This window comes from Henckelia pumila, chromosome 1 (genome assembly GCF_033568475.1).
Source record: "Henckelia pumila isolate YLH828 chromosome 1, ASM3356847v2, whole genome shotgun sequence".
Classification (NCBI taxonomy): domain Eukaryota; kingdom Viridiplantae; phylum Streptophyta; class Magnoliopsida; order Lamiales; family Gesneriaceae; genus Henckelia; species Henckelia pumila.
In genome coordinates, this window is record NC_133120.1 from 82,221,495 (window position 1) to 82,232,102 (window position 10,608).

Sequence of the window (10,608 nt, forward strand, 5' to 3'; positions counted from 1 at the left end):
TCATTTAAATTCTGAATTCACAATATTTTAATAAAAACAATCTCTTTTTTTTTTTTTTTTTTTATCAATTTAAATTATAATAATTTAAATGCAGGGGAGGGGCCGAGGGGGTTTAAGACCCGGCTTAAAAAAAACGAATATTTACGAAATGTTTGTGATTTTAACTGGAAGGAGATGAATGAGCCGAAGCCAGAGATGCAGAGCTCCTCGGAAACAGCATTCAAGGTGGATCAAAGGGTCCACTATGCTGGCGAACCTCAGAGAACCGGAGTCGTCAAGTACGTTGGGCCGCTAGAGGGCTACTCCGGTGCTTGGGTCGGAGTAGATTGGGATGCCGACGGCCACGGCAAGCATAATGGATCTCATAATGGTGTTGCTTACTTCACCGCCCGGGGCCACGACACTGCGTCCTTCCTCCGCCCGCATAATCTCAGCGCCGGAGTTTCCCTTTTAGAAGCACTCCAAACTCGCTATCAAACTGCCTCCACTAAAGAAGAAGAAGGTGAGGTCACGCGAATTTGATTTCGTACGCTGTTTCGGTTGTGATTGTGCGATGTATCAATATAAATGCAGTGCTAAAAGCTATCGGCATATCAACTAGTAGATATAGGAATTTCTCGCATTTGAATGATTGAAAGGTCAAGTCTAAGTATTGCTCCTGTTATTTGTTTTACAGAAGTTCATTAGCTGAGTTTATCTGTGATTGTTTTAGTCCAGCTGCGTTGTGAAGTTTTCTAGGTCAGTTGTGTGGCTGATCATTTTCGTCTGTTTGTATTATCCTCGCTTAGATGAGATGTATGTCCTCTCTGCGAGAAACAATAGAGTGTCGGTCCAGCTTCTGGGGAAAGAGAAAATTCAAGACAAGATGAGTAGATTCGAGGACCTCACAAGTGCGTCATTATCTCATTTGGGAGTTAGGTTTCCCGGATCCCCCAACCATGTCAGTTCGGTGCTACCTAGTAAGTTGATTTTCTCTCCGGGTCGGTCTACATTTCCCTGTGTTGTTTCTTTCTTTTATATTCAAATCTGAAGTCGTGTTTTATCTTAACATTTATCAGACATCTCCTTTTCATTTATGTGAGTACCTGTCTACAGTTATATTCTAGTATTATACTCGTCAGTGAGTGCTGTTGTTCGTTTCCCACGAATTTTCAAATATTTTTCTATTGCAGATCTGAAGGAGCTTGACTTGACTGGAAACTTGATTGATAAATGGGAAGTATGTGTTTCTTGCTGGAATACATGTATCAATTTATTAAGCTTCAGTTGCCAATTTATGTATGCAGAGTATTATGGGAGTACTATTTTTACATTCTTAAAATTTGTGGGCATCATGTTTTACTGAAGCAATCAAGCTACATCATTATTAAGTATTGACATGATGACCCTTCTGGTTGGAAATGATGCAGCACCTTGTGATGCAATGTTTATTTCTTTAATTTATTTGCAATGTGGTTGGAGCATAATAAAGGTCAAATTTTCTTTCATTTGATAATCCTTGCAGGATATAGGTGTTATCAACCAAGGGTTGCCTTCTCTTGAAGCGCTCAATCTTTCCAATAATTCATTATCAACTGTTATAACTACCATACCCCAGCTAACAAACATCCGAATTTTAGTTTTGAACCACACTGGAGTGACCTGGAAGCAGGTGGAGGCTTATGTTTCTATGTAGCAATATTATTTCAGTTTTTTTATCAAAATCAGGGGATGATTTTAAAGCGGGTTTTGTTTAATATGGCAGGTGGAAATTCTAAAGGACTCACTGCAGAATGTGGAAGAACTGCATCTAATGGGAAATAAATTACGAGAAATAACGGTTAGTGCTTATTACACAACGACGTTTGGAGTTGAATTCTGACTTATTTTATTTGCTTGGTGATGATTGTATGTGTATTATCCGGCAAACTAGTTTTCATCTGTGAACATGTAAATTGCTTAATTGCTGGATGGTTGGTAAAAACTCGTGCTAGATTGCATTAGTTAATATCATATGGATCATCAGATTATTCACATCGAATATGCTTACGTATGATCTCAGGCTCTCATTATTCTAAATTATATTTCTGCTGTGGAAGCTATTGAATGGACCGTTACCTGAGATGCATGTGTAAGGGGACACTCTTTTTGATCATTGTAGCACTTATAACCTGTAGTGCTCATTCTGTAAACATCTATTCTTTGATAAGTTTATATTCGATCTGGGATTTTATTATGCTGCTTGTCTCAGTGATTAGTGTTTCTGTTATTCTTGCCCTGTCAAACTTGTCTTTTTTGAGAATCTGCACCTGGCATATTTTATAGAATTTGTTTCGTAACATGTTCTTTTTTCTGTCCAGCCAGCAGCTTCAAATGTTGTCCAAGGATTTAATTCTCTGCGTCTGCTTAATCTGGAAAACAATTATATAGCTGCTTGGGATGAAATCATGAAATTGTCACAGTTAAACAGGTACACAAAGAGGAAAGGCCACTTTCCCACTGTATATTTATTGTCTACATTGTTTCACTTATTGTAATGCTATTTCATCATGGCACCTGCATTTAGTTTGGAACAGCTATTTTTGAGCAACAATGAGTTGAATAGCATATGGTATCCTGATTGTGGTGGTAATAACCATTTCAAAAGTTTGTGTGGCCTTTTTCTGGGTAATGTTCCAATACTGTGCAATGTTATTTTTCATACTTAATACCGTCACTCTTGAGGACTCATCTAGTTTGTTACTTGTTTCAGGGAGTAACAAAATTGAAGACCTCGAATCTGTCGATTCACTTAATTCATTCCCTAGCTTGATGGTGAGCATTAAATTTGTGTACTGTTTGAGATATCCTTAATACTTCTCTACATGATCAGCAGTAAAGGGATTAAATGGTGAATGCTATTACTCACACCTGCATATTTTAGTTGGGCTTTGGTCATGAACTGTGTTGAGAATAGCAAAGAAAGTAAGCTATTACAATAGCTGGTTTGGAGGATCAGGGGGTGTGTATTCATAGCACGACTGTAAACCTGCTTACTTGTTTTTAGGTCTGGCTTCAGACAAACGTAGGACTAACATGTAGTCTCTTGGTCTCATCTATATCTTACGTGATCAATTATTTTAACAAGGAGGCCTCAGGTTCATCTCCTGTCATTTGGCTATCGTGTAATAGGATAGCTAAAAATCCAATCTAAAGAACGTACGTTTTAAATACTCGGTCCTAACACCGTGAAAGAACTAGGTATGCCTCTCGAACGAGACATTGGAAAACAAATTCAGTCTCATCTTTTATGTGATAAATTCTTGCTTTACTTTGCCATCTTTGCTAGTGATCGTTTACTGTTTCAATGAACGTTTTTTATATAATTGATAACATCCCAGCGTTGCATGACAAATGCTTTGTTATGCAGGATGTCAGGCTTTCCGGGAATCCAGTTGCAGATCTAGGGAAAGGTGGCATTCCCAGATTTGTTTTTATAGCACGTTTAGAAAAAATTAAAATATTTAATGGCAGTGAGGTAAGTTTAAGATAATTTTTAATTTCTTTTTAGGGTGATTGTGAGGTCTTCCTGTTTTGCCGTTAACATTTTTCTGATAGGCTTTCTGTTATTGCAGATTAGTCCTCGAGAGCGGAAGGACTCTGAAATTCGGTATTGCTTTTTCTTCAGAATGCTAGCCATAATGCATATGTGCTATGTTTTTCACTCAAGGGTCTGAGAAAAATATATCTTCGTTAAATTTTTCTCGACAAAATGCTTCTTCAAACTGATTAATTATTAAAAAAATCTTCTGGGAAAATAGTCTAGAACTTAACCATTGGAAAAGTGGGTAGTTGCTGTTACGTACATGGGCATGGAGTGCATGCTGCTGTTAAGTTGGTCATATCAAGTTATTGATGAGAGGCTGATTTGATCAATTGCGATCTCCCCGTTACCATCCTAATTTATATCCATCAGATAAAGTTACTTAAAATTTCCCTGCAGATATGTCCGCATGGTCATGTCAAAGTGTCATGGCGGTCCGGAAGAAATTAGAAGGCTCCATCCCAGGTAATTTTTCTTAGCTCCATTTCCTCTTACCTAGCTACTTTTGGAGTGTATGGGAGACCATTGGTGCCACCATATGAAATAGATGCTATATTCTTGACATGATTCGTAGAAAACAGTGTGTCTTAGTACTCTGTTGATGCGTCTCTTCGTATGCATTGGGTAAACAGGTTTGCTGAGCTTAAAAATACTCTTGGAATTGAGGATGAAAAACAATCAATAGGTGCATCAGGCAATCAAAAAATGGCGTCAGGATTAATTTGTATGAACTTTGTTTTGAATTAGCTTCCGCGCTCCCATATTCTATTATTCTGGAATGATATTATTTTGTTTTTATAAGCTAGACTTGTCCATGCAGCTGTCTCTTTGAAATGCATTGGAGCTTCTATGGGTGAAAAACCCGTCCTCGTGAAAAAGTTGCCTGCAACTACAACGGTGATACATATTGCCATTTCCCAAAGCTGATTGTTTTGATGGGCTTTTCCAATCCAAGTGTAAATGCGTGAATATTGTTGCGTAGGTTGGAAAGCTGAAGAATTTGTGTGAGAGTTTCTTCAAGCTAAAATCGGTGAAGCCTATCTTGTTTCTCCAAGAAGAGGTGGGTATCTTCTTTTTCCTCACCAGATTTCCGCGGAATCTCGTTGCTTTCTTGACCACCACAATTTCTATCTTCGTGGGGTTTGTTTTTTAGGGTTCTCTCGTACCTACATTGCTTAATGATGACATGGAATCTCTTATGGAGCTAGGGATTGGTAATGAATCCACCATTCTTGTAGATGAATAGCCCTGATGTCACCATTCATTTCAAAATGCGAATATTAGGGTGTGGAAAATTCTATGCTAGCAATTGATGTGCAGATCAATTGATTTGATCTGCAGATCAATCTGGGTCATTGATCTGCCCTTGGGGTAGCCAATCCTAAGGGCAGCATAGACAGACCCGGCATATGCATAGATGTACTTTCTTTGATCTTCTATCATTATGATCGTTGCTTTTTTTTTTTTACATTTTCTTTCTTTTATTTATTTGAGTCTGAATTTTGTTTGGAGTCTGTGCGTCAAACTCGTTTCATCATTTTTTTACGCTTCAAGTATATATTTTGGAAATATGCACGTTTTTTTTACTGTGCGGTATTACTTTGGAAAAAAGGGAAACTTTTGGTTCAGGAACTTGCATGTTTTTATCGTGTGTCTTGTTATCATATAATTTGTGGTCTTATAGTACACTAACTTGTATTTTTCAATTTTAGTTATTTTTTTACAATGTGACATTGAAAAGGACTAACGTGATGTCAAAAATTAGTAAGGCCTAAAAATTACCATCGGTCACATTAGCAATCCGATTAAAAAAAAAAACTAAAATTGAAAAGAATTCAATCCATATGCGAGAAAATGGAAAAACACACTGGACTAATGAAAAGAATTCAAATAGTAAAAACAAAACCTCGAACTAAGGTAGTGTTTCATTACGATATTATTCTTGTTAATCGAGACACAATTGTCAATTTTGTTCACGCCTACAATTCGATGCTTCCCTAAAACTGAATTCCATTTTCTTCACCGAAGATGCAATGTTTTGCGCGTGGTGAGTCAGAGTAGATCGAACAGCTCTGGGTGCGATCATCTCTGGTGTTTCCACCACTTTCAACACGGAGCTCGCCACAAAGTTAATCTGCCAAAACACAAAATATCGATCCACATACGTACGAATAATGAAACCCATGAACGGATTTTCCATGAAAAAAAACCAACAAACAAGACGAATTTTACCGATTCCGACGACTTTTGAAGCAACGCCTTAGCTAGGGGCAGAACGCAGAACCTTCCAAATTGAGAATTGGAGACGAATCAAAAAAAAAAAAAAAAGGTGGGAGAATAGTATACAATAAATCGCAAATCTTTCTCAGCAAAGAAGGAAGAAAATGCATACATGCCGCGGCCACCGGATAAGGCTTCTTCCGACGGCTCATTCCATTCATCCAATCTACCTCCAATTCCATTTAGAAATAAAATTAAGATTGAATTTAAAAATTGCTTGATTAAAAATGAAAGCATCATGCTTACACCCAACCGTAGCGGCGGTCGAACAAGAGGCGTTTGTGTTTGCTATCCATTCGTGGGTGTTACTGCTCTCTGTGATGTGGGTTTGAAGGCTGTAGCGTCGTTTCGTAACGACTAACCAAAAAATAAAAGTAAATGGAAAAATGGGGGAAAAAATTATTATTTACACTTCAGAAAAATATTAATAACATTGTTTGACAAATTTATCTTTATTTATTATTTTCTTTATATCATAAGATTTTGATTTTATCTTTAAAAAAAACAAACACAATACTTTGGTATGCTACCAACTAGAATATTTTATGTTCTAAAATTTTTCTTAATTTTTTAAGGACGGTTAATTTCATTTTCATATTAATTTGTATTTTATTTTCGATTTCCTAAACAAACGACATTACCTTCTTATGTTTTTAATTTTTTATTATAACTTAAAAAATACCTTTTTAATTGAAAAATGTAATTAAGCATGACATCTTCTAAACATTATTGACAAAAGTTTTATTTCAAAATAAAAACTTAATAATCAAATTTACAGTTAATACATTTGTGTATTAGAATTTTTTTAAAAAAATAAATATCAAAACAAAAGTTAATTAATATATATTTCGTGTTTATCTACCTAGCTAACATCAATAGAGTTTTTTTTTTTGACAGAAATCTTGCAATATTATTAAAATTATGAGATGTCATTCAATACAAGATTAACTAACTAAGGAGAAAAATTCTCATGTTCCCAAATACAATGGGAAGGGGAAACAAGAGCAAATAAAGCAAGTCTATGTGCAGCTAAATTCGTCGTTCGTGTAACATGACTTAGATTAAGGCCCGAAAGACCATCCAGACAACAGCGAATATTCAATGCAATATTTCCAGTGTAGCTAACATCCTCTGCTGGCAATGGCGGACCCAAAATTTTTAAACCACCCGAGCTAAAATTTTAAACTCTAGAATTGTTTAATATTTTGAATCGAACCACCCGGACTACTATTAATCCAAAAAATTTCAAAATTAATATATATAAAATTTTAAAATTTTTCCGGACCACCCGGGCTAAAGCCCGGGTGTCATTACACTTGGGTCCGCCCTTGTCTGCTGGGTTGGCGACTGCTTGCACTGCCAGAAAAGAATCAGTCACGATTTCATAAATATCCATTCCTCGTTCTTGCACCAATTGGATTCCTTCACGGACAGCTACTAATCCCCAGACTCTTGATGGAGGTTTCAAGATTCTGTTGGCAAAGGCTAACAAGGCTTGTCCTTCATGGTTTCTCACAAGCCCACCAATAGAAAAATCACCAGTAGCATCATTAATCAGAGCATTCACATATAATTTCAATTTGTTAAGACCTGGTTATTTCCATTTTGGACTTGGAACTCTGTCTTTTTGCACGGCACTCGAATTTAAAGCTGCTCTTGCCTCATTGAATTCATGTAGCAATATGTCACTCCATTCTATATCAAATCGAGCAGGAAGCTTATCTTTAACATGGATAATTCCGAGTCTTTCTTGCCATACGGCCCACACTCGCATCACAAAGCTTTCCAGCTCTGAATTTAATAAAGCTGCCTTCATCCACAGAAAAATATCAATAAGGTCCAATGAAGTGGCCTGCTTCAGAATTGATTTGAACAACGAGTTCTTCCAGCACTGCTTAACCATGGGACAGAAGAACAGGGCATGACAGGTGGAATCAAAACCATATTGACATAAAAGACATAATCCTGTTACTGGTACATGATGCGCCATCAAGTTAGCTTGCGTCGGAATAATATTCAATATAGCTCGCCACCAAAATATACGGACTTTTGGAGGCACCGACATAGACCATAAGAACTTCCACCAACCTTTCGAATGTAAATGTGAGCTTTTTTCAGAAGAATCGTAGAATCCAATTTCTAGTTTATACCCATCTTTAACCGAATAATGTCCCTTTGGATCAAGATACCAATATCTCGAGTCCTCATTCAACGATAAAGAGATAGGGATTTCCAAGATATTCTGAACAATGTAATTTGGCAGTATAGAATTTAACAAATTTGCATTACAAGATCCATCTAAAATAAAAGAGTTAACAATATCAAAGCCTTGCTGAATACCTTGTGGCCGATTCAAAGAATGAATGCCCGGAATCCAGTGATCTTGAAATGTTTGGATTTTTTCCCCATTACAGACTCGCCATCGAAGCCCTTTGTGCAAGAGTTTTCTGCTCCATAATAAAAAACGCCATATATACGATGGATTGCACCTGTTATGCAAGATGGCCGACCTCCTTCTATCCGCATCTTCCTATTTGAATCTGTTCCTGCACATCCAAAACAAAAGAAAAGAGCAGAGAACAAGAACAGAGAGAAACAACCACAACGAGCTATATATATTAGAGTTTCCGGGGCTCAGACGCTACTATCTCCAATACACCAAGAACACGACGAAGACCGCAAAAGGATATCCCAACCCAAGCGACACGCTATCTGCCTACTAATTCCCCAGAAAGAATATCAAAATCGATCACAAAGATCACACACAGAAGATGCACAAAGCACAGAGAAGAGGAAGACACTTAGTCACCGAAGGAGGAGAACCACAAGCTACCTCACACAGTCTCTCTTCTCTCTCAATGCGGCGCTCTCACACAGAAGCAAAATGAAAGCACACACTAAAGGAGGCGCACACAGGAGACCTACATAATCTTTAGGGATGAGGAATAATAAATATTAAGGTCAAGCAAATGGGCTGGGTGTCACGCCCCGAAAACGGGCCTAGTTGACATCGGCGTTGTTTAACAATTTAACATTGAAACAACAAGCCTCGTAGTACAAATCTTGCCAAAAAACCAGTCTATTTCATAAACTATAACTGTTTTTACATAGAAAAAACACAAGTGCGACAATGCGGAAGCGAAATTGAAATTTAAAGTAGAAAAAAATATTTCTTCAACTTGAACTGATCCGTCATCACCAACCCCATAACATAATCTGTTCTTTGTCATCTAACTCATCTTCATTCTTATCTGGGGAGGGAGAGTAAATGGGTGAGTGTTTTGGGAAACACTCAGCAAGTGGGGGCCAATCGTACACACAAATATCGAATATATATACATGATACGAATTCAATAGGAGTCAAGACAGGAGACAACCAGAATACGAAACAAAGAATCAAGACATATCATAACCGAATCATAACTTATACATGGCACTGTTATTCATCTCGTTAATCCTGGCTACTGATCAGTCCCTAATTGTTACTCCTCTAAGGGGACGAGGCCTTAAACGGTTATTATAACCCACCGCATCAGGGCCTTATCATATCATGTTTTCGGAATTTCCTTACCATTTCTTAATTTGAATCCTAACAGTGCATTTCAAGATCGCATTGCATAACAGAGGAATCGTACAGAACGAAACATGAAACGAAATCAAATGACATAAAACAAACAGTGTACGATCGAAACTTGAAACGGATACTTGGTGATTTCAAACAAGAATAAGCTCAAACAAAGATTTCGATGGTTTCTTAGAATAATGCTTAGAGAATCAAAATTAACAAAAAGAGTCCAATAGAAACAAGACTCAATGATTTCCATCGAATTGAAACAAAGATGGCTTAAAGAAACAAAAACCCACTTACCTGATTCCCACAAAAATTGAAGTATATTGGATCTTTGGTCAGAACTCTAACTCGAAATTGGATGACACCTCGATCAGGACTTTCAACAGCACTCTTGCTCGACTACTTGCTTTGAACACAAGCTACTCCAGATTCAAAAATTAGGCAGAGTCTCGACCACTAAAGATACTAAATTTTGTGAGATATGGAGAGAGCAAAGCTTGGGTTTGGTGTATCTAATTCCTTCAACCTTGAGCTCTATTTATAGGTGAGGTTTAGTAGAAGGTGAAAGGACACTCTTAATGGTCATAAAAGTCCTTAATCATGCCCATAATGATAATTGATGATGGGAGTTTCATGGTTTGTCCTTTGGCTTTCCAACTTCTTGAGTTAATGCCAACATTAATTGAGATAATTAATCTTACATAACTCTTGGTGTAATTGCTTTTAAAATTGCATGCATGTAAATTTCTTGATCTTTACATTCCACCCTCCTTATTTGAAGTTTCGTCCTCGAAACTTAAATCGTGGTCTCCAACTAATGTATTTCAAGAATTCCTCCATGATTTGCTAATTTGATATGTTTTTATCTAGAAATAGGTTTCAATGATATATCAAAACAAAATTTATTAATTTTCATAAAATTCAAAAGGAAAGGTTGGAGTACAATCTAACGAAAAATAGAATATCGATGACCTCCTAATCTACGATTTCTCCATCTATAGGTTCTTCATTTGCTCCTTCCACTCGTGCATTCACTAACTGCTGCAAGTTCTCCATTTGGCCTTGTAAATTGACAACTTGAGTAGCCAAATTTTGGCTATCAACTCCAAATTGATTCACCTGGTTTTCCATTGATTGTCTGTATGCATCAAATTCCTGTTGGAGTTGATCTCTTAATTGTTTTGCGATCTTATAA

At 37.0% G+C, this 10,608-nt stretch overlaps 3 protein-coding genes across 3 annotated transcripts; 1 reads left to right on the forward strand and 2 right to left on the reverse strand.

Annotated features, from left to right (window-relative positions):
• Positions 1-18: 18 nt before the first annotated feature.
• On the forward strand, positions 19-5,168 carry LOC140887111 (tubulin-folding cofactor E). The gene is made up of 15 exons (XM_073294164.1): positions 19-502; positions 789-959; positions 1,173-1,219; positions 1,505-1,651; positions 1,745-1,819; positions 2,340-2,449; positions 2,546-2,646; positions 2,732-2,793; positions 3,389-3,496; positions 3,594-3,628; positions 3,962-4,027; positions 4,195-4,286; positions 4,383-4,459; positions 4,545-4,622; positions 4,716-5,168. The coding sequence occupies exons 1-15, from the start codon at positions 175-177 to the stop codon at positions 4,806-4,808; spliced, it is 1,590 nt and encodes a 529-aa protein (XP_073150265.1). The 5' UTR covers positions 19-174; the 3' UTR covers positions 4,809-5,168.
• A 267-nt stretch (positions 5,169-5,435) lies between these two features.
• On the reverse strand, positions 5,436-6,188 carry LOC140887128 (uncharacterized). Its single transcript, XM_073294188.1, has 4 exons — positions 6,089-6,188; positions 5,955-6,008; positions 5,795-5,846; positions 5,436-5,696 (listed from the first exon to the last, which is right to left on the reverse strand). The coding sequence occupies exons 1-4, from the start codon at positions 6,136-6,138 to the stop codon at positions 5,526-5,528; spliced, it is 327 nt and encodes a 108-aa protein (XP_073150289.1). The 5' UTR covers positions 6,139-6,188; the 3' UTR covers positions 5,436-5,525.
• Positions 6,189-7,436: 1,248 nt separating this feature from the next.
• Positions 7,437-8,313, reverse strand: LOC140866384 (uncharacterized). Its single transcript, XM_073271366.1, has 2 exons — positions 8,259-8,313; positions 7,437-8,140 (listed from the first exon to the last, which is right to left on the reverse strand). Exons 1-2 carry the CDS (start codon positions 8,311-8,313, stop codon positions 7,437-7,439), a joined length of 759 nt encoding a protein of 252 aa, XP_073127467.1.
• Between the last annotated feature and the right edge of the window lie 2,295 nt (positions 8,314-10,608).

Excerpts from the sequence above, each read along its gene's own strand:
- LOC140887111 (XM_073294164.1), top strand. The coding sequence starts at position 175 with ATGAATGAGCCGAAGCCAGAGATGCAGAGCTCCTCGGAAACAGCATTC. Across the intron at positions 2,450-2,545 it reads AAATTGTCACAGTTAAACAG|TTTGGAACAGCTATTTTTGA; the intron begins GTACACAAAGAG and ends ACCTGCATTTAG. Across the intron at positions 2,647-2,731 it reads TTTGTGTGGCCTTTTTCTGG|GGAGTAACAAAATTGAAGAC; the intron begins GTAATGTTCCAA and ends TACTTGTTTCAG.
- LOC140887128 (XM_073294188.1), bottom strand. The coding sequence starts at position 6,138 with ATGGATAGCAAACACAAACGCCTCTTGTTCGACCGCCGCTACGGTTGG. Across the intron at positions 5,847-5,954 it reads TTATCCGGTGGCCGCGGCAT|GTTCTGCGTTCTGCCCCTAG; the intron begins GTATGCATTTTC and ends TCAATTTGGAAG. Across the intron at positions 5,697-5,794 it reads TTCAAAAGTCGTCGGAATCG|ATTAACTTTGTGGCGAGCTC; the intron begins GTAAAATTCGTC and ends GTGTTTTGGCAG.
- LOC140866384 (XM_073271366.1), bottom strand. The coding sequence starts at position 8,313 with ATGGCGTTTTTTATTATGGAGCAGAAAACTCTTGCACAAAGGGCTTCG. Across the intron at positions 8,141-8,258 it reads ACAAAGGGCTTCGATGGCGA|ATGGATCTTGTAATGCAAAT; the intron begins GTCTGTAATGGG and ends CTTTTATTTTAG.